General features: G+C 40.2%; 3 protein-coding genes across 7 annotated transcripts in view; 2 read left to right on the top strand and 1 right to left on the bottom strand.

Moving 5' to 3' along the window:
* NAPEPLD (N-acyl phosphatidylethanolamine phospholipase D) overlaps window positions 1-4,297 on the top strand; it is a 32,394-nt gene extending 28,097 nt beyond the window's left edge. The window contains exons 5-6 of one of the 3 annotated variants that reach the window (XR_009820925.1): window positions 255-2,677; window positions 3,399-4,295. Coding sequence is in view for 2 of the 3 variants with exons in the window: in XM_062019367.1 (XP_061875351.1) it covers window positions 255-380 (126 nt within the window). In the remaining variant the exon portion in view is untranslated. Of the gene's footprint in view, window positions 1-254 lie in introns of all 3 variants that reach the window. The other 2 variants (XM_062019367.1, XM_062019376.1) reach the window with 2 other exon arrangements.
* On the bottom strand, window positions 3,900-11,257 carry ARMC10 (armadillo repeat containing 10). 3 transcript variants are annotated; one of them, XM_062019385.1, is made up of 7 exons: window positions 11,128-11,257; window positions 9,752-9,897; window positions 8,513-8,647; window positions 7,083-7,259; window positions 5,950-6,021; window positions 5,573-5,755; window positions 3,900-4,476 (listed from the first exon to the last, which is right to left on the bottom strand). In XM_062019385.1, the coding sequence occupies exons 1-7, from the start codon at window positions 11,255-11,257 to the stop codon at window positions 4,222-4,224; spliced, it is 1,098 nt and encodes a 365-aa protein (XP_061875369.1). In that variant the 3' UTR covers window positions 3,900-4,221. The 3 variants fall into 3 exon arrangements, with proteins under 3 accessions (XP_061875369.1, XP_061875377.1, XP_061875387.1); XM_062019393.1 differs by lacking the exon at window positions 11,128-11,257 and adding an exon at window positions 10,234-10,464; XM_062019403.1 differs by lacking the exon at window positions 5,573-5,755.
* A 963-nt stretch (window positions 11,258-12,220) lies between these two features.
* The window catches only part of FBXL13 (F-box and leucine rich repeat protein 13), an 87,104-nt gene continuing 76,184 nt past the window's right edge, over window positions 12,221-23,140 (top strand). Inside the window, 3 exon segments of the mRNA XM_062020297.1 lie at window positions 12,221-12,286; window positions 19,574-19,698; window positions 22,099-22,265. Of these exon segments, the coding sequence (XP_061876281.1) occupies window positions 19,598-19,698; window positions 22,099-22,265 (268 nt within the window). The 5' untranslated portion in view covers window positions 12,221-12,286; window positions 19,574-19,597.

The raw sequence follows: 23,140 nt of genomic DNA on the forward strand, positions 1-23,140 counted from the left end.
CAGGACACTGAAGATGAATGAATTTTAGATGAGAGGTTGTGCCTTCTCAGTTACCCGACCACTGTAAATCAGCATTCTTATACTTTAGAAACTGGAAATGAAACCAAACATTTTAATATGATGCTATTCACCCCTGCTCTTTTCTTAGACAATGTTTAAAATGTAAACCATTTTTTGGTTAGAGCAGTGATTATTTTTTTTTCCCCAAATACTGCAGTAGTACCTTTTCCCTCATATTATTCTTATTTTTCCAGTATTACTTGGATCCTCCAGTTAAATTGAATGAAGCTCTGGAAAGATATGGCTTGAAAAAAGATGACTTCTTTGTCTTAAACCATGGAGAATCACGGGACTTGAGTACAAATGATGGATTTGAATAATGAAAGAGTAGCAGTTCCTTCTAAACCCTGTTTGATTTGAACTAACAATTAATCATGCAAGTATTAATATGATATACTCACAAAGTAGATATTTTGGGGTGAATTGGAATTTTAGGTTTGTCAGTTTCAGAACTAAAACTTGCACACTGATTTCATGATAAATTTTACTAGTTACATTGTCTATAAATTTTGAAATGTGATCTCAGAAATGGTTAATATATAAAGTATTGTCTGGGAATAACTTGCAGTTTCAACTTTTATGTACAGCACTTATAAATTACTGGGTTTTTTTTAAAGCTCTTCTTGCCTGCAGCAGCAATAATAACCTCAGTGCAAGACATAATCTTAGAATTAATGGCTAATTTGAATTAGCCATTGTTAGAATGTCATCTCCCACTTGTTCGTCATTAATCTTCAGGCTATGCCCTGTACCTCGATAGCTTCACCGTATGTCTTGTGGGGTGGAGTCTTCCAATACAGCTGAGTTGTTAAAGCACAAGCACAGTAAAAGAATTATTTTACTGACTGCTTCTACATTTTCATATATTGACAAACCACAAAAGCTGAATTTTACAATGATCTAAAGCAATGTGCCTTTTAAATAGAAAAAGAATTTAATATTGCATCATTGATGTGTAAAACTTACTGCTGGCCAGAGTATCTGCACACTTGCATTGTTTTGTCAGTGTTTTAGAGTTGCGCCTGAATGTGTCTAAAATAACTTTATTGTTAAAGGCAGAACATGAAATGGAAGAATCCCTTAATGGCATTTGTCTTTACATTGACTCAGCCTGTTACTAAGTACTGTTTAAAGTGAAAAGTTTAAAGCAAGGGCTGTGGTACTACTTTTTCTTATAGCTTCCCTATAATTTTAAAGTTGAACGAGAGATTACAACATTGTTCAGTATTGTGAGACTTGGCTAAATATATCTGTATCAAACTGCCATGCTAATCTACAAAATTAAAGCCTACTGATGCCAATAAAAAGGGTTGTTATTCTCCTTCATAATTCATTGGCAAATCTGGTTTTTGTTGTTCACGATTTGGTGTGGTGTATGGGATAGGTGTATTTTTTTAGTTTGCTCTTGCTGTGCGTTACATTTTATGTTCACACTCCATGAAGATAAAAAGACACATTATTTCCCTGCAATTTCGAGACATGAACTTCTGGCAACTAATTAAAACCGGTTAATGAGATTTCATGCTAGGAGCAAACAGAAGTAATCTTTTAGCAGTTGGCAGTTATCTTTTAGAAGTCTATATCGAGGAGTCTAAAGTCTCACAAATCTTAATACCAACAAAGAACAGCACAAAGAGGCAAAGATCAGTTAGCCCAAGCTGATGCTGAGGAAGAGTTCTGGAACAGAGGATTGCACTTACATGTAAGGAAAAGTACCTTATATTCCTTTGGTGGGATTCATAGTTGAGCAACATCAAGACTTTTTTTTTTTTAAAGAAGTAATTCTAGACAGTCTAGATGTATTCACCAGAATTTGTTCAAACCTAATTTAAAACTCCCCACAGTCATTCTGTGTTGATCTTGGGAGGGTATTTCAGATGCAGGCCTCTATCAGGCCTTATATTTACACAATAGCTTCAATAATGATTTGAAGAATATAAAATGCATATTACATGTGGAGGACACCAAGCTGCAGAATGTTTTGAGGACTTTGAAGGACATGGTTAAAACTGAAATTGTTGGGGTGGGGGTTTTTTTTGTTGTTTTTAAAATCATCTGTAGACTATTCTGTAAAATTGTGTACTTTCAAAAAAAAGAATTAAAATAAACCACAAAACACCAAGATAAGCAGCCACATAGCAGAGAAGTGCTCACTAAATACCAGTCATGGCACATGGGTTGTTTTGGATCCATTAATTCACAGAATTTGTATCAAGTGACTTATGCTTCGTTTGGTGCTGATAAGATTCCATCCAGAGTGGGGGATAAAGAAAATGGCACACTCACATGAAGACACTTTGGAGAGTCTTGTGCCATTTCAAAACATCTCAACAGCATTGTTTTATGAAGAAAGTGTTTAAAGTAGGTCTTTCTAGAACAGGAAAAGACAACTGAAAAAATACTGTAACAGGCTTTCATGTATTTTTAGAAAGGAGAACAATGGTCATTTATTTCTGTCAGCTATCAAAGCAAAGGGTAAAAAGATGATATATTGAAAACTTATTTTTAGGTTGGAGAACATGGAGAGGGACACCTAGACATCTCTGTTGCTGAGCTGAAGAAAAACGTGTATATCACATATACCTAGAACAGACTCAGCTCTTGTCAGAAGAGAAAGGTGGGATTGGTAAATTTTGCTGTCTGGCCTAGCCCTTATTTTTCTCTGTTTTATACAGAAGGGAAAAAACCCCATAAATATACAAAAATATATCAAAGCATTAAGTGACTGTAATGCAACTTATTACAAAATGAACAATGTTTTGGGTGCAGTGGGAAGGACAAAGGGAAGAAGAGTGTTAATGCAGCCATTGCCAGGGTTCCGACTGGGAATCATGCCAACTCCTATTTCTACCCTCGCTGTATTCCTGATGAGGTAAAACTACCTATGCAGATAAATTAGATATGTGTAGCTTTACCCCTGTATTGATCAGGGCATAGATATGTTGTATTTTCAAGGTCACATCTTTCTTGCAGTTTTAGCTATTTGCAAAGTCACCTACTGAAAATAATGAAAATATCTACTAAATTGGAGAGATGCTCATTAAGAGCAGAGTGGGTATAATAACTTAGATAAACTGGCTGGTAGCAGTTTAGGTAATAAAGCTCTCTTAAAAATGGTACACGGTACAAAACCTGTTTTCTGGCCTTTACATCTGACACTTTTGTGATGTGTTCAGGAAGTTTGAGCAGTCTTGGTTGAGTATGAAGTCTTTTCACGTATGTTCATTTTTCATTGTATGTCCATCAGTGAAACTTCCTTTAGGTCCTTTTACAATGATGGTTTTGTGTGTTCTACTTCATTTTAAATTAAAGCTGGATTGCTGTCTAAAACTTTATAGGGGCTACCTCAACAGAAGCACTTACTCTGATGATGTTCCAGTTGCAGAGAAAAAGGAATAAAGCTCACCCAGGAAAGAAGGCTCGAGGGGAGAAGCTTTTGTAAAACTGTGTGATACTTACGGCTCTTGTAGGCATTTTTATCACGATGAGAATGTTGAATTGCAATTGCAGATAATCTTTGACTCAAAATATTTTGAAAAATATGTATGCTTTCCTTAAAGTGACAATTGGTTGTGGTCAGCTGCACTGCACTTTGGCTAAATGGAATGGATATGCTAAGCATCTCAGAATGCAGCTTTGGAACATATTGTGTGCAGCTAAGGTGAAAAAAACATGGGCTGAGTAACTTTAATATGTAGTTTTCATGGAAAATATTAATTCTGTAGGAAGCCAATGCTAGTTTGATCTTTAATGCACTATTCTAATAGAGGTGTTTGCTCAACAGCTGTAAATATTTAAGGCAACAACAATTCATGATGACACTGAGAATATTTCAATTCACTTTATTCGTCCATTTAAAGTGTTCACTGTACATATGAAAGTTTCTGTGTTTTAAACTATTCCTCCTTTGTGTACACTTACCAGCTGTACGGTGGTTTCTCAGTACTAATGAAGTTATTGCTTTTATTTTGCTCTGAAAAAAACAATCCATTAGACTCTTTGTATTAAATACATTGCATTCTTTGTAGTACCTGATTTCTGTCCAATACGGCAGTATTTGGGGGGTTGCTTTACAGTTCACTTGCTGTGGGTTTTGTAGTACAGCATTCCTCAGACTGGATATTTTCATCAGGTCAGTCTAGTTTTTTTAAAAATAAGTTACTATTGTGTTAATATTCTCACAACTTGCTCTTTCACCTCTGTATCAGGGTGATGCAACAGAGATGCCAATTTCTGAGCAAATGGGGTAGAGTCCCTGCAGAGTGTAAAGAAAACTGAATCTTCACTGTATTGGTCCTGAATCGTGGTGCCATCTTCATTGTTCATGTTCTTTTTCAAGTTTGCTGCAAACACCAGGGCTCTGAGCAGAATATCTCTGTTTATACAGTTGTCAAAAAGTAACAGCAACGATGGCACCTAGGATAGTCAGGAAACAACCCATACTTCATCACCAGCAGTAAGTACACATAACTAAATTGAACTTTAAAGAAAAATAGGCACCTAAATCATCTAATCCAGAAACCCAATGAAATACCAGACCTCCATATGCTGTGAAAGCATGCCAGAATCTTGCCCAGCATGCACATTTCTTCTTTCAAAAAGACTGGCTCGTGGCCCAGAGGCTACTAAATGCTTTGTACTTTCCATCTCCAAATTATGGCTATTTGGAAAATTCCCATTTGGGAGAGAGGGCCTGCTTTCCTGCTCAATGTTGCTTTTGCCCTCTGCAGTGCTCTGAATGTCTTTATGTTGGCACATCTGATAAATGAGTAAAAGAATCACTTTTAGCAGGCAACCGAATATGTAGCTACCCTAATCTTGTTTTAATAATGAAAAGCTGGTTGTATCGACAAGCCACTGAGAAGGATCATTTATAGTACTGGCTGTATTTCATGTTTGTACCCAGTCTTCAGTCTATATACTGACTGTATCTCAGGAAATGAGGTTTAAAGATATTACATACAAAAGGTACTACTCCTTTGGTGGTGAAGCCTTCTGCAAATTGTCAGTGATTATTTGTCATGGTACACAGGAAGCATGACCAAGTGCCTCCAAGTCCAGGGTCACCTAGATCAGGTTGCATAGGAACATGTCCAGGTGGGTCTTGAAGACCTCCAAGGAAGGAGACTCCACAACCCCTCTGGGCAGCCTGTGCCAGGGCTCCATCACCCTCACAGTGAAATAGTTTTTTCTTATGTTTAAATGGAATTTTTTGTGTTCCAGCTTCATCCCATTACCCCTTGTCCTGTTGCTAGCTAGTATAGAAAAAAATGGATGTCCCAACCTCCTGACACCCACAATTTAGATATCTGTAAATATTAATAAGATTCCCCCTCAGTCTCCTTTTCTCCAGACTAAACAGCCCCAGTTCCCGCAGCCTTTCCTCATATGAAAGATGCTCCAGTCCCCTGATCATCTTGGTGGCCCTGCACTGGACGCTCTCCAGCACTTCCCTGTCCCTCTTGAGCTGAGGAGCCCAGAACTGGACACAGTACTCCAGACGAGGCCTCACCAGGGCAGAGTAGAGAGGGAGCAGAACCTCCCTTGACCTGCTGGCCACACTCTTCTTGATGCATCCCAGGATGCCATTGGCCTTCTTGGCCACGCGGGCACATTGCTGGCTCATATTTAGCTTATTATCAATCAGGACTCCCAGGTCTCTCTCTGCAGAGCTGCTCTTCAGCATCAGCTCCCTCTGCAAGCACAGTACCCATATTATTTCACTACTCTGTGAAAGAATGTACACTTCTAGCTACTCACTTTAACAAGGTACTGCCCATGGTTTATTCTGGAGTTGCATATATACTTCTAATATATTAAAATTCTAATGCATGCACATATCTGCACTCATTCACATGTATAAATATAAAGAAAGAGCAAGAACCTTACTTGAGCCCTGAGAAGATGTCTTGTCATGGCTGGGTTTGCAGATAAGTTCACAAGTACTTTCAAAACTTGAATCTGAAATGAGGAATATAGTTCACTGCAAGCTCCAAAACCAGTAAGTGGAGCAATAACAAGCATCAATAATGTTGGTGCTGACTTGGAAAGGAAAAGCCAGTATGGACAAGCTAATGTCTTGAGTCTAAATCCAGCCTTTGGTGTAGGAGAAAACAGTTTATGGAGTCACGAGCACATATGTGCTCAGTATAAATGTTTTAGAAGCAAATTCATTTTGACTTATATACAGATCTTTCCTTATGTTGATGTTTAATTCACAGAAGGCAAAAGACAGAATATTTTTAAAATACAGAGGATGGTTAAGTCCTGTATTTAAAATATAATCAGAAGCATACACAAACACACTTTTGCACTTTCCTGGACCATGTCATCTTTTAACTGAACACTAGGAAAAGGCCCAGTGCTCCTTACTGTATTTAAGTCAAACAGGTCTGCTAACTTTACTGGAAATTGTGGTTTGGAAAGTGGTTTTTGATCTCATGGAGCAACTGAGTAACTTGATATTGATAGTACTGTGACATCTGGAATAAACACTGAATTTGGTGCCTATTTGAAGCTTTTCTCTCTTTTTTCAGTATTACATTCACAAATAAGCACACTTTCCCACTGCAGTCACTAGTGTTGGAAGAGATGTAAGAAGCGTAAGGGACAGAAATCCATAACTTAGGTTATCCCTGCTAGACATGTTTTGCTAGAAGGATTCATGCATCAGCGAAGCCTTTCTTGTGCAGATTCTCCTTGCTCTGTGATGCAGGAGCAATGTTTAGTGAGCAGAAGAGAATCCTGGAGTTGCTATAGCAAAGGCATAGGACAATAGCAATGCACACAGCACTCTTTGGTTCAGCTCTAGCCCAATGGTTCCACTCTCAAGATTTCCCTCCTCCCCTCTTTCTGAATTTACATTGAGAAAGTAATACAGATCTGTATTTTACAGATGCTATGTACTATCTCCTATCATTAGTTTATAATAGATTTTCCAAGCACAGTCTAAACCATTTTACAAAAACAGTACAAAGTAGGCAAGCTTCATAAGTGGTTTGTAACAAGACACTACCCTGTACCTGTGTCCTTTCAGTTCCTTCTGAAAGCAAACAAAGAAAGCACGGAATGGAGTTTATCATCTTATGGTGGTAGTCATTGGTAACAGACATATTTGTCAACAACCTGAGTCCAGCTAGCTGCAGATCAGAGTTCAGGGGAGCTGACTCAACGTTCCTACAAACTTGTGTAATATATGCCTGGGGAAAAAGAGAAGGAGATAACAAGAGAACACATTTTTTGAGACAAGCAGATTTTGTAGTATCAGGAGCCCAGCTACAGTAGCATAAATACCTCTTGAACACTGCTGGCTGAACACATAACCTCATCAAGGTTCTTGGGAACAAGTACTTTTCTGTTTTGTTTTGAAACATTCTATTGGCATAATAGAAGCAGATGTTCCAGAACTCACTAACCTGCCTGAAGCACAAATTGCTCTGAAAATCTAAACTGCTTTGACTGTAGCTCAGAAGTGACACAGCTGCTTTCAGAAGTCATTAAAAAAAAAAAAATCACAGCAACTAACATCTTAAACACTGAGAACAAGCCAAGGACAAGTCTTGGAACTAAATTCTTTCTTCCAACTGTGTGGCCCATTCCCTGGTGTACAGTGACAACTGACATTAACAACAATTATTTACCAGATTTTCTTCTGCAGGACAGTATACAACAAACCTTGGAGTCCTAACTAAGAAAAGGTTACTTTGTCTTTACCAAAGGAGTTGCTTTCCACCTACGTGCCTCAATAAATATTTGCCAGTGGCAGGCACTACTTTTAAAAAAAACCAGCTGCTCATCACTAAAGGTGCTGCAAAGTTCCACAGACAGTCAAACTGCCTTTTTATCCAGCTAAGGAAACAACTAGTAAAAACCATCAAATCTGTGTCAGGTCACTGCTTGGACACTTCTTGATCTATTGATTAATCATAGAAAAAGTAGAGGCTTTTTTGATGGTTGTTTTATTCACATCCCTAGCATCTACTGTATTTCTCAGTGGGATTTGATGACAGTATCCCTCTCAAAAAACTGGTCTCAGAGGAACCCAGATCAATTGCTGTTTTCTTCTCTCTTGCCTAAGGAGTTGTGCTAAGTTCAGTCAGTGATCCATCCTATTAAACAACCACTGCTGATGTTCCAGACCTATCTGGAAATCACCTTGCCTCACAGAATTTTATTATAAACTTACCAGCCCAGTCCATCTAATAGCATTTGGTGAAAGCTGAACACAATCTGCTTCTATTTCTGTCTTTTAAAATAAGCAAGTGCCAGTGATGCAATGCATTTTTAAGTTATCCTTTTGGCCTTGGGACACACGCATAATCCTCATCTGCTGACTCATATGTCAAAGATCAAAACATTTCAGCATCCTAGCTTGTATTTAACAAACATGCTGAAAGCCCTGTACTATCTCCCGTGTCTCAATTACTTTGATTTTTCCCTTTAAGAAACTTACCTGTATCTCTTCTTGATTTTTAATATTCATACTCAAATTATTAAGTGCATTTAGTGCTTTTTCTGTAACTCTGGGAACACAGTCAGAGAGCATCCCTCCAATGACAGAAAGGCCATCCAAATTTCGGATTATATCCTGGAATATGAAGCAGATATTTAATAAGAAGTTTCCACTTTAATGCAAATGTGAATGAAGACTTCCAGACCAGGCTACTCTGTTTAAAGAGAGTGTATTAGCAGGTACTGCTTTATTGCTTTCACTGAAATTAAGAGTAGTCCTGCTTATGTTTGACAATGATAAACATCTTAACTATTAAAATCCAACCTTCAAAACACATTTAAGTGATTTAGATTATAATCTGACTTCATAGTGACTTTATAGAATAAAGTCACATATATAATGACTTTATAGAACAGCTCAGACAGGTCAGTACCCAGAAGTCCTGACTGAACAGAACAGGATTTCAAGATGCAGCTTTATGAGTACAAGTTCTAAAACTGTCTTTTTTTTCCATTTCACTTGAGGTTGGTTTTTTTTAATCTTTCTCACTTAGACTCTAACCATCACTGAAAAAAACACGTACTGTTTTCAAGAAAAGGAAAAATAGGCCTGTGGGCCTGGGGATTCAGTTACGTGCTATTCTGAGAGATTTCTATAAAGAAGACAGTTTTGAAAGGCAGATTAGACAGCTGTCATAAGTACCATTATAAAAAGGAAAAACAAAAAAGAAAAAAAACCCCTGGAGGTTAAACTTTTACAAAGGCATGAAAAATCTGCATCCAGCTCAAAGGTTTTTCTGCATCATACCTCCAGTTCACTCAGAGAGACTTAGATAGCTGGAAAGTTGCTAAGAGGGAAATGACATAGAACTTTGTTAAGATAAAAAACTAGTTTAAGTTATCTCAGTAAACTCCAGATTTACTGGATTTAACCCTTCTCCAATTCAATCATTTCATTAACATTACATAACTGTAAGCAACAAAATACAAACTTACAGCACTTAAAAGATATAGAACTCTGTACAGACTTGAAGTTGTACAAATGTTAAGATTAGATAAATTCTGTGAAGCTGGTAGATTACTTGGGCTAGCAGAAATTAAGGCATGGACATAACATGGATTTTAGAACACAAGCTGTTCTAGTTTTCAGTCCTGTGTCACTCCTCAGCAAAACAGCACCTATCATCTTCTATACTGACTGATATTGAAACACTGTTGTTTTCTACAGAACAATACTTACTTGATTTACAGAGAAGGCAGCACTGTTGCTGAGAGTAATTAAAGCTTGCTCTTGAATTAATGGATCATCTGTTGCCTGGAGCAAATGAATAAGTTTCTGTAGGGCATCTGCATCCATGCTATGGGTTGATGCTGGAGGACCATTGTCTGTCAGTGTTTAAAACCAAAACACTTTTGAGTTTGAGACATTTCACTTAGTTACTACTTAGATATTTTACGAAGTTGAGGTTTAGCTCTCAGCTGTAGGAAGCATTGTTCTCAGTTTGACTGCACTTGACCATCAGCCTGGGCAAAAAGGCTGCTTTACGACAGCAAGACTTCCCTCCTTTTCCCCCAAGTCCTCCGACTACCTCTTTTCAAAACAGAAAATAAAAGGAATAAGTAAGAAGAGTTTGAGGTTATGTTACTCTTTGGTTAACCAACAGCAAACCTCCCCTTCAAAATTATTAGGAATATTCACCAAACATGTTGGGTTTTTTTTACCTTCTGTTCCCTGAAATGTGGAAATCTGTCTGGACACTGTAGGAAAACAAAACTTCTTACTTGAAGACTATTACTTCCAGAAATTATGATATTTTGCTAGTATCCTGAGGTCCTTCAACAAAGTAACAGTCACAATGTTAACACTGCTGATTATGGCATCATTCAACTGAGAAAGGCTGTTTCTGAGTCAGGATGATGTTATGGAACACCTGGCTTTCATGAAGGGATGACACAGATGCCATCAAAGACCATTTTCCGCCAGGTTGGAGGCAGAACTGTTTAGGTAGCTGAACAGCCTGAAGATCCAATCTGTAAATACTGGACCAGTCACAGGTGACTCAAGATGACTTTTGAAAAGTTACCCAGTCCTTTATAATTCCATGTGTTTTGGGGAAGGGTGGGAGGAGAGGTCAAAGTTAATTATGATAATCTAAAAACTAGCTTGCAAGACAAAATCACGTTTTGTCCTCATCTCATCCTCGTCTAAACAACTTCGTTTAGCTTTCAATTATAGGAGGAACACATAACTTCATAACAGAAGAGCAGGTCAGCCCATTAAGTAAATATACAGATAGCGCGTATGCTCTAGGGGACTTTAAAAAAAATAAAGTAGGCGTCCTAAAAATTAAACATGCTCTAGAGCCCTTGAGAAAGGCCGCATGGCTGCGAGAAGGCCGCCAGACTGTACTGTAGTACCGCCGGCACCGGGAGCGGATCCGCCTCCGAGTCCGCCGGCAGCCAGCGGCGCGGCTCCAGGGGCGCGGGCAGGGCCCGGCGGCGGCCGGAAGCGCCCCGGCCTCCCTCACGGCTGCGCGAGGGCCTCCTCCGCCTCCCCCGGGCAAGGCCCGCCCGTCGCCCTGCGGCCTGCCCCTCGCCGCCCTGCCTCTGCCTCACCTGACGGCGGGACCCGGCCGGTCCCGGCCCGCTGCCCGCGCCGGCCGCCCGCCGCCAGCCGCCACAGGCAGTAGCAGGCGCCTGCCCCCAGCACGACAGCCACCGCCGCCGCCGCCCGCCGCTCCCCCATTGCCCCTGGCCGCGCCGCCTGCTCGCGGAAGCTGCCGCCCCATCCGGCCCGGCTCAGCCTTGGCGCTGCTCTCCCCTGTCGAAGGGCTTCCCGCGGTGCCGAGCCGACGGCTCCGTGTGCGGTGCAAGCCGTAGTCTCCAGGCAGCCGGAGTGCTACGAAGCGCGAATCCACGTACGACGATGTATGTGACCCCCCTGCACCAGGTGCCGAGACACGCCTCCGTTTTGGGAAGGATGTTGCAGCCATGTTCCCGAGAGTGAAAGAAAAATGTGCTTTTGTGTAGCTACTAAGTTATTGATCAAGACATTAAGTAGACCACACACACCACCTCATAAAATCTATGTTAAGTTTTAACAAAACAGAGCAATTCATTAAAAATACATACGCTGACATTTGCCTCAAGAGTATGTCTGCCGGCCAAAGCCTTGCCCTGCTGGTGCTGTCTGCGCTTGTTGGCTTTAAATACAAGCGCAGGGCCATGGTTTATCGGCTGCCACCTGATGCCAAGGCACACCTGATGCCAAGCCCCTTCGGACACTCAACCCGTGCTGGCCCTGCCGTGGCACACACTGGCCGCTGCTGCGAACACATGCAGCGCTGCGCTTGGCTAGAAATCAGGGTCGTGTGGAAAGCCAAAACCCTGGTCTCGCATGGCTGCAAGGGCTCTCGGGACCGCTCAGGCTAGTGATGGGTAGATACTCCTCTCTCTGGCTCTCAAGGCGTGAAAACCTTTCTGCCGCTCCTCGCCTCGCTGAAGTGGGCACGGGGCGCAGGCCGGGCTGGACATGGGCGCGCAGCTGTCCGAGGAGCACGAAGAGGTGCCAGTTTGCAGCCGGCTGCGGGGGCCGGGCCGGGCGCTGGCGTAGGGCGACAGCGCGGACCGCCTGGGCCTTGGCAGCTCCAGGCCGCCGGCCCGTTGCTACGCGACCGCCGCCGCAGCTGCGCCCATCGCCGCCACGGCATCCCTCACGAGCGCGAGCCCCGAGCTCCGAGCGTACTTCAGCGGCCACAGCCTCGACCTCTACGAGGTAACGGTGCAGGTCCCGCAATGGCGGGTGGCGCGGAACGACCGGCTCTCTACCCCACCGGAGCCCCCGACCGCCGCCCCGTTCCGCCCGGCCCCGCTCCCTGCGCAGCCGCCGCTGGAGAGCGGCAAGGGCCACCCGGGGCCTGGCGAGTCGACCTGCGCCGTGTCGGCCACTGCGGAGGCTGGTACCCCCCAGGGAGGGGCAGGCAGCCCCCAGCCGCCCCTGGACACCACCCGGCCCGTCGGTTTGCCCGCTAGGGAATCTGGTCCCCGCTGGAGCCGGTGGGACAACAAGCTCCGGCGGTAGTATCCCTGGAAGGGAGGCAACACCCATGTCCTCGATGTGTCCTCCTTTCCCCTCAGCAGTGCCTTGGTAACGGCTCGTTGAGACCCTCTGCCTTGGCCAGGGCAACCCGCCGCCCTAACGCTGCTCACTGCTCGTGTGGGATGTGTGCTTGTTCTGCTCCTTCTGTTAATCGTTTGCTTCAAACAGTTTGTGAGCTTAAAAAATGGAAACAAGCTGGAACAAGTTTCATACATAAACGATGACTGAAAGGGTCAAGGGTCTAGAGTGCAAGTCTTACAAGGAGTGGCTAAGAGAACTGGGGTTGTTTAGCCTGGAAAAAAGGAGGCTGAGGAGAGACCTTATTGCTCTCTATGACTACCTGAAAGTAGGTTGTAGTGAGGTGGATGTTGGTCTCTTCTCCCAAGCTACAAAGAACAGGACAAGAGGAAACAGCCTCAAGTTTCATCAGGGAAGGTTTAAACTGAATATTAGGAAAAAATCTATTCCCTGAAAAGGTTGTCAAGCACTGGAACAGGCTGCCCAGGGAAGTGATTGAGGTGCCATCCCTGGAGATATTTCAAAGACATATAGTGCAGCATGTAGGGACATGGTTTGATGTTGAACAAGGTAGTACTTCTGGACTAGACGATCTTAATGGTCTTTTCCAACCTAAACTTTTCTATGAGTAAATAAAGACAAGCACAGTGAACGGCATTAGTGCTTTCCCTAGATATGGTTAAGTTCTTCAGTTTTAATTGCAGAAGTACCTCTAGATTTCAGCTAGATATTTCCCTCCTTTTTGAGTGCTGTGGTTGCAATCTATAGTTTTTAATAGCCTGTCAAAGGTAAAGATGCCAGTAGACCATGTTTCAGACATTGGTGGATTAGCTATTTATCGCCCCAGAAGTAAATAAACAGCCATGAAAATGTTAGAGAGTAAAACTCACAATGTGGAGGACAGGGGGAGTTGATGGATTTGACTGTAGTATTCATGCTCAGTTCTCTGTGTTTCTTTAGTTTCCTCCCTGTTTGTCACATTCACTTCTGGCTGTTTAGAAATCTGCAGCAGCTGTTTTTAACTTTCCTTAAAGCAAAGAAAGGTACAATGCTCAAATACAAGTTTAAGAGACGTCCTGATACTTCTAAGTTGCCAAAAATAGACCCGATTTGCAAGCAGCTATTACAGCCAGGATTTCTATGGAAACATTTATAAAGAAATCTTGAGCCAATTAGAATAATTATAGAGTAGCGCTGCCATGCAGACAGAGCACCTCTCCTGAGAGTCTGTTTCTTGATCATTCTTTGTTTTTTTTAAACACAGAAGAACAAAAGATAAGGTGTATTTGCGTGAGGTGTGTTCTTTGCTTCAGTACTTCGAAAATAGCTCGTATTTACACTTACAAGTGAAAGTTGTCAATACCTTTATAGCAACAGTGACATGAAGTTAATAAACTAAAAATGAAAAATTAAGGTTAAGATTAAAAGACATTTCTTAAAAGAAAGAACCAGTTAAAAATTAGCCTGTGTAACATCTTTTTACCACTTTTGTCTTGGTTCTTAGAGATTGGTGCTTGCTGATATTGAGATGTATTTCTTGTTTCATTATATTACATTTTAATTTCTTTATGAAGTTACAGCATGCTTGGTGTGAAGATAAATTAGATGATACCAGTCCTTGTATTAAAGAACATCAAAGCTAAGTAGGTACCTATGAACATTTATACATATATTCTAAAAATTAAGAGTATAGAGTTCTAAAACAGACATTTGCTTAAGTCTTTTTATGATTAGAATTTGGTTTGGACATGGTCCAAACACCATTGGGATCCAAATAATTTGAGATTCCCTGCTGTGGCTGAGTGCTTCATTCCTACTCAGTTTCTCTCTTTCTATTCTCATCCAGATTTGCTTTTAAACAATATCCATAAAAAGTCAGGCAAACTGTAACCCTCCAAACATTATGCATGTGATGATTTTCACTGTTAGTAGGATTCTTATAATGCTAGAATTAAATATGGATGGCAGTGCTGGCTGAAGATTTTTCTGACTCAAATGAGTTTTTCCAGGAGGGGGTAAATGGCTGAAGTGGTAGGAAGAGGAACGGAGTTATGGCTAGAAGAGAAGAAGCCTTTGAGAGAAGCCAGGCTTTCTGCCCTGGATTAGTGGAAGGCTGGAGTTTGTGGCCAGTCTTGGCCTCATTATGTGTTTCACACACCCTTCTCTTTTTCTCTTTTTCCCTCACGGGAATACCAGGCACAGACTTTCCGAGTCTCTTGAAGAGACAAAGTTGACAACCATTTTGTTGCAGTTTGTATCAGCGTTGTTGTCACTGTTAATTTGCAGCTTTGGGTTTCTGCCCACTTTGCTGAAGCTTCTGCTGGGGGTGGTAGGCTTTCACTGCCTTTTTGTCATTTTGCATGCATCTGGTTTTAGAGTGCAGTCTCTTATTGCAGGTAGAAATGAAGCAATAATATTTAATATTTATCATATTTAAGCAAGGTGTTATGGAGTAGCTCAGATGTATAAATATTAATGTAATTTGAGTCTACAGTGAGCAGAATATCTTCAGCACTGAGGCTAGGAAATAGCACACATTTGTGGCCACAAATCAAAATCACAAAATTCATTCTTGGCAAATTTTTTGTATATCGATCTCACACACTACTTCTTGTAATAGTCATCATTGTAATGCTTAGAAACCTAGATAATTACTCAGGATATTATGCTGTGCTAGGTGCTCTACATTCAGCAAGATATATTCCTTGCTCAAGTGCATTATGAGCTGATGGTGAGGCAGCAAATGGACGTGAGAAACACAAATGGGCACAAACCCCGTAAACACACAGTAATATGATTATTGGTGGGTGGGGAAAGACAACAGTCACAATACAATGAAACCAACCATGGCCAAGGGCTTTTAGCCAAGCTTCACAGCAAATAGATTTTTTGTGGAACCTATTCATTTTTTTATATTCTATGGGAAAAGGTACAGTCTCTTGACATTAGTAGATGGTTCTGGAAAAGCACTGCATGTTATGAGGGTTTGCAAGAAAACATCAGGAGCTGTTAACAAAACTACATCGTGCCCTTGTGACCAAGAAGGCCAATGGCATCCTGGGTGCATCAAGAAGAGGTAGCAGGTCAAGGGAGGTTATCCTTCCCCTCTACTCTGCCCTGATGAGGCCTCATCTGGAGTCCTGTGTCCATTTCTGGGCTCCTCAGTTCAAGAGGGACAGAGAACTTCTGGAGAGAGTCCAGCATAGGGCCACCAAGATGATCAGAAGACTGGAGCATCTTCCTGATGAGGAAAGGCTGCAGGAACTGGGGCTGTTCAGACTGGAGAAGAGGAGACTGAGGGGGCACCTCATTAATACTTACAAGTATTTAAAATGTGCATGTCAAGAGGATGGGGTAACACTTTTTTTCTGTAGTGTCCAGTGATAGGACAAAGGGTGATGGACAAAAGCTGGAACACAGAAAGTTCCACTTAAACTTGAGGAAAAAGCTTCTCTCTGTGAGGGTGAGGGAGCCCTGGCACAGGCTGCCCAGGGACAGTGTGGAGTCTCCTTCCTTGGAGATTTTCAAAACCCACCTGGACACATTCCTGAGTGACGTTATCTAGGTGGAGTTGCTTCTGCAGGGGGATTGGACTACATGATCTCTAGAGGTCCCTTCCAACCTCTACCATTCTTTGATTCTGTGATTCTATGATACATCTGACATCTACTGATTCTGGATGGCTTTAGGGTTTGGGAGAATTGTGAAGTTTAAAGGTTATATAATATCTCTAAGAAATTACTTTTGAGTAGACAAAACAGGCATTCTCCTTTTTCTTCTTAGGGAATATTTTCTAAGGCAAAGCTGGCAGTCAGCATTCATCACACTCAGTCATACTATCTCTTTGGTGTTGGAAATAAATGGAAGTTACTGTTTAGAAAATGTCTGTTAACATCAACAAAGCTATTGCTCTGTGTACTCAGGTCATTTCAGTCATGATAAAATGTTATAGCTGAAGAGTTTGTAAAACTTGTTGGATACCAATAATATCAGTAATAATATTTAATTTTATTCAGATGATTAATATACTGATTCTCAACAGCTCTCTTTCAAACATGAATAAGGAATAAGAATATATACATATATCTGTAGGTGTGCAGGTATTTTTAACAATAGCTAAACGTACACAGCAAAGGAGGCCAAAAATGATTCTTCCATTACTGAGCTCTAAACTGAACATTGCACAATTTTAGGGCTTTTCCTTTGTGAACTGTCAAACTGCAAATGAGGATTTTCCAGATTGATGAATTGAAGCAGTTTGTATGAAAACCTGGCCTAAGTATTTAATTCTAGCCTGATACCTTGGTTGCACCATTTCCTTCTTTAAGTTTTATAAAGGATGTTTCAAATGTTCAGTAGAGGCCCTGCACTCCAGTATATGTCTGAATAGTTTGAATTTCCCGGATTACTTTTCAGAACATCACAGGGAAAAAAAGTGCTTTGTGTTTGTTTGAAAAGGGGGGGATGGGAGGGGGGAAAGATAAGTAAAAATTGAAATCAGTAATAATGCCATTGATATGTCAAACACCTCCTGGCTCACTCCAGCAGAGGGAGTAGCCGGCCGACATTGGGATCGGCTTTGGGAAATGTGTCCGTAGGAACATTTGTTACGAAAGCCATTAACTGCCTGTATATTATTTAACATTATACTACATGTCATGAATTACAATGATAAATGATGGATATTCTGGGCTCCTCAGCTCAAGAGGGACAGGGAAGTGCTGGAGAGAGTCCAGCACAGGGCCATCAAGATGATCAGGGGTATGGAACACCTTTCATACAAGGAAAGGCTGCGGGAACTGGGGCTGTTTAGTCTAGAGAAGAGGAGACTGAGAGGGGATCTTATTAACATTTACAAATATCTAAAGGATGGGTGTCAGGAGGTTGGGGCATCCCTTTCTTCTATAGTAGATAGTAACAGGACAAGGGGTGATGGGATGAAGCTGGAAAGTTCCACTTAAATATAAGAAAAACCTCTTTCACTGTTCAGGTGAGAGAGCCCTGGCACAGGCTGCCCAGGGGGTTATGGAGGCTTCTTCCTTGGAGGTCTTCAAGACCCATCTAGACATGTTCCTATGCGACCTGATCTAGGTGAAGCTGCTTCTGCAGGGGGATTGGACTAGATGATCTCTAAAGGTGCCTTCCAGCCCCTACCATTCAATGATTCTATGATATTTTCTTAATGTAGTCAGCCATCAAGGTATACCTTGCAAACTACATTTTTGTTAGGAAAATTGAAGAGATGCTGAGGTTGAAATCAGTGTGTTGATTAGTGTTATAAATATTCAAGGTGTCTAAACTGAACACAAGTACTTTTTGTTGTATCTGTGCGTAAAGAAATATTTGTCTTTGCCTTTTCATCTTGGTCTTATCTTAGAATTATAGAATGATTTGAGTTGGGAGGAACCTTCAAAGAGCATCTCCTCCAGCCACTCTGTCATGGACAGGGACATTTGTCATTGGATTAGGTCGCTCAAAGTCCCATCCAGTCCCAACACTTCCAATGATGGGGCACTCACAACTTCACAAGCAAGAGGGTGTGTCTTGAAAGGAAAGTAGTATTGCATCATTTGAGTTTGTACAGTGAGTAAACCGTTATGTTATTGTGCTGTCTTGGTCCATCAAACATGTAGCACTTGCTTCAGATATTTTCTGGTTTTATAATTTAGTTTCATTTTTATGGAAACCAGCTGTATTACAGTCATAAGTCAGAATCAATGTAGACGTTAAAAAATACCCACTGAGTGCATAAGTGAAAGGCTGTGGCTTGGGAAAATGAAACATAAGTGCATGGTGAAATTGTATAAACCTCTATGATACATCTGACATCTACTGATTCTGGATGGCTTTAGGGTTTGGGAGAATTGTGAAGTTTAAAGGTTATATAATATCTCTAAGAAATTATTATTGAGTAGACAAAATGTAATTTTGGTACTGAGCTTATAGAAGTCCAAGCAGACTCTGAATGGCAGCGTTGGATGTGTACCATCCAACTGCATCATGGACAGCGGCAGTAGCGAAAAGTGGGCAGAGGCAAAGAAAAACAGTTCTCTAAGTGCCAGGACTGGGAGAAAATCTAAAAACTCAGGTGTTGTTGTTGTGATAACTGATAAAATTTAGATTATTTGTAATAGACAGAGGGAAATATAAACAAAACAGTGTGTCCCAGGACAGCATCTTCTGAATTACTATAGATTAAATTCTAGTTAAAGATACACAGTCATGTTTGGAATTTTTTGCTAGGCACAAAAACTTCTAGTTTATAGTTTGCATTAAATATTCACTTAAATAACTGCAATTGCCCATATACTTTTAAAAATCAATACACTTGGCAGGTTCTTGCTGTATGTGAGTTCACAATCCAAAAATAAAGATCTGTGTCCTTTATCTGTCTTCAGCTGTAGGACAAACAAGAAAAACAGTTAATCAGTTGTGCATTGTAACAATAGATAATGCAAAGTAGTGTGATAACACAGTCCTGAAAAGCACATTTTTTCTAAACTGCATTTATTTTTTAATACTGGTTACAAGATCAATTTCTGGCCACGTTTCCCAATCAATGTAGTCTTTACTAGAAAGAATTAATCTTGTTTTAAATTGTGGTTTTCATTAAGTAAATAAACCTATCCAATCTTGTAACTATTCTTTCTTTAATGCACATTAAAAGCAGTAAAATTCTCGGTAGGAATTGTTACAGGAATACTACATTTTTTTATTGCTGCCCTAAACCCAGTGCTGTGAAGTCCAACCATTGAAATATACTGATGCATGCAGTATTACTTTTAAAAAATTTAAGGAAAGGGAAGGTAAGTAGTAACAAGAAATGCCTCTATTTTACAGCATATTAAAATATGCTGGTAATTTTATGTTTATTCTGACAGTTTCATCTCTAGATGCTACTTTGCTGTTAGCACAAAGACATTAATTTGCAGTTTCTTTTTGCAGGTGCTGCTTTGTGGTGTAATTGTTATGTGTCCAGAAGATCCACTTACATTTTTAGAAGAAAAGCTCAGAGAAATAATGGAAAAGGAATTCAATGCTGTCTTATGGTACATACTATACGACCATATGTGTGCTATATGGTTTATAATATTGAACCTGGGCTTTGAAAACATGCTAATGAGACAGCATGTGCTGTGTGGCTGCAAATTAAAAGTTAATGTTGCTGGTTTTACAAATATTAATGACATGTTATATTGCAAATACAGTGAGAAAGAATATTTTTGTTTTGATGTGTATGTTGTGTTTGTGTTTTTTACATGATATCCAACGAATATAACTTCTACTTAATGCTCTTCTTTGTTTACTTAGAATCATAGAACCATAGAATATTTCAGCATATGATGTAGTAATTCAGTTCTGCAAATGATTATGGATATAGAAGGTTTTAGTAAGTAAGTAACCCACTCTTTTTATATAAAAATCTGCATATGCTCTTTGTCTTTGAGTCTTAAACACATCTTAAATATTCAGATGGTTATAATATAAAGTGTATTTGTGTCTGCAGCAATGACCATATTTTGCCATAGAATTATAGAGTCATAGAATCATAGAATCACAGAATGGCAGGGGTTAGAAGGGACCTTTAGAGATCATCTAGTCCAACCCCCCTGCAGAAGCAGGGTCACCTAGATCAGGTCACATAGGAACATGTCCAAGTGGGTCTTGAAGACCCCCAAGGAAGGAGACTCCACAACCCCTCTGGGCAGCCTGTGCCAGGGTTCCCTCACCTGAACAGTGAAGTAGTTTTTTCTTATGTTTAAGTGGAACTTTTTTGTCCTGTTGCCATCTACAATAGAAAAAAGGGATGTCCCAACCTGCTGACACCCACCCTTTAGGTATTTATAAATGTTAATAAGATCTCCCCTCAATCTTTTCTTCTCCAGACTAAACAGCCCCAGTTCCCGCAGCCTTTCCTCATATGAAAGATGTTCCATACCCCTGATCATCTTGGTGGCCCTGCACTGGATTCTCTCCAGAAGTTCTCTGTCCCTCTTGAGCTGAGGAGCCCAGAACTGGACACAGGACTCCAGATGAGGCCTCACCAGGGCAGAGTAGAGAGGGAGCAGAACCTCCCTTGACCTACTGGCCACACTCTTCTTGATGCATCCCAGGATGCCATTGGCCTTCTTGCCCATGAGGGCACATTGCTGGCTCATGTTTAGCTTATTATCAATCAGGACTCCCAGGTCTCTCTCTGTAGAGCTGCTCTTCAGCAGTTCGACCCCCAGCCTGTACTTAATATATTAAACCTTTTCTTTTGTGGTAATCAAAACTGAAGTAATGTTTGTTGTTATAAGGTACCCATGGTGTATTTACTTATATGAACCAGGGATGTGGCCTTCAAGCACTGAATCATTAACTGTAGTATTTCAGTTTTGTTCTCTTCTCTGTGTGTTCTTTCACCCTTTTAAGTGAAATCATCACAGCAAGAGATAAAAAAGACTTAAGAGTTTTGTTCTGTTTACATGGGAATCTTAGAAAATATTGTGATTGACTATAATGGGAGTAGGCTTTGGATTAGAAACTTAGATTTGCATTTTTCTTCAGCAATGTTATTCTCTGTTAAAATGAATTAGTTCTGGGTTTCTGATTGTTCCAAGCCTGAACAGAGTCCTCTGACATTTCTACACTTTAATCAACTCTATTTGCTAGGAATATGGTAATTTACCCAGGAATAAAAAGATAATTGGAGTTTGGATCTGAAAGTGAAGGCTCTACATTATCTTCTGCTCATGCTTCTTTTCAATTTATGCTTGGGATTAGGTAACTCATAGTTTATGTAATCCAACTTTTCCTTTTAAAATGAGGATAATACATACATAGGTTTTAAAATACGATGTTTGCAGTAAATAAGCATGCTCATTGATTTCTTGGTTATAATCATGTATATCAGAATTTAATGATCCTCCATGTAGAATAGATACATTTATGCTACTCTTTTTTTTTTTTTAAAGAATACAATCTTAACTATATGGCAGGTACTACTCTGTAGGAACACTGGTGTAAATCCCTCCTAAGAATCACAGAATTGGCTGGAAGATGAAGATTTTCTGTGGTTATTCTGTAGATATACTGTGGTTAGCCTTGGTGAACATTTGTCTAGACTTTTTTCAGTCATAAAAATCACCAGTTTTTGAGACTGCAGGCAGTTTATTCCTGTACTTCATAAACCTTTCTGCTAGAAATATTTTCCTAGTACCTCAGCCTTCCTTGCTACTTTTTTTTTCTTCGCTGTAGAATATACTGTAGAATATTATGAACAAATAGAAATTTTATTAAAATGAGTGAATTGCTACAGAAAAAACAGTATCAATGCATATTTTATTTAAATTGGAAATTACAAACATCAGTTCTATTCATAAGCTTATATTGTTGAGCTTGACTGTTATGTATTTTACAGCAAATTGCAGAGTTTTATAGATTTTACTTCATTCAGATCAAGAGTCTTATTAAATTACTCATTCTAGTTTACAATTCAGAGGATGGATAAAATATAGCCTTCTGAAAAAGAACAAAGTGAAAAAGGTAAGGCAGAAGATGGCTCTAGCAGTAGCCCATTATTACATCCAAATATTAAGAGTAATTATACAGAAATAGAGCATGTGGGTACAGATTCACAAGGAAAAAATGACATGTAAGTTTTTCATCTTTCTTTCAAGATGAAAAGTGAATGCATGAGAAGTGGGAGGTGAGTGAATATCAAAATAATATTAAAAAATTCAGAAGACAGAAAAAATACTTTGTTCATTCTGCCTGAGACTTTGTGTTTCAGAGATGCTGTGACTATGGGTTTTTAAATGCCTCCCACAGCAACAGCTGTGAACATAGATTCGCTTAAACTGAGTCCACCCAGATTAAAAATCCATACAAGAGTGGACCAACAGGGCTACCTACAGCTGTAAGTTTGAGCTCAGGCACTTATGTATGACTCCAGCATTGCTCTTTCAGAGCTGGAGGCCCATGCTGTTGTCTCACTCCCCTAGGCAGTTTACAGAGACTTCTTTATTCTTTTTTATTACTTGCTTTTATATTCTTTCTAAATATTACATTTAGTCAAGGCACCTTTTGTTAATTTTAAATTCACAGAAGCAGAGGAGGAGATATCTAGAAGGCATGGTTATAAACATACTTCCTTCCCTGACAAAGCTGATGTAGAGAAATGCCATTTGGTCAGTCTTGTCTATGTGACTGTTCATTTACTCTTGACTAGTACCAGTATAACTGTTTATGGAATTGCACTGTAAGTATGGTTATTGGAATGACAGAGAACTTAAAAAAAAAGAAACCAAACAGAAAAGAAAAATTAGGGCTAATTTTCCTTAAATAAAATTTGAGGAAATTGTTCTATGAACACAACACAGGAAGGAGCGAGCTGTGGAAAAAGTTAAAGAGTGAAGAGTATTTTGAAAGAAAGAATTCAAGGGGCAGGTCAGTGAGCTGTTAGATCCTGATTAATGAAAGTCAGAGCATAGTAATGTAGATGCAGTTTGGGCTTCCCTTGTAATCCTG

Source organism: Colius striatus, chromosome 1, assembly GCF_028858725.1.
Source record: "Colius striatus isolate bColStr4 chromosome 1, bColStr4.1.hap1, whole genome shotgun sequence".
Classification (NCBI taxonomy): domain Eukaryota; kingdom Metazoa; phylum Chordata; class Aves; order Coliiformes; family Coliidae; genus Colius; species Colius striatus.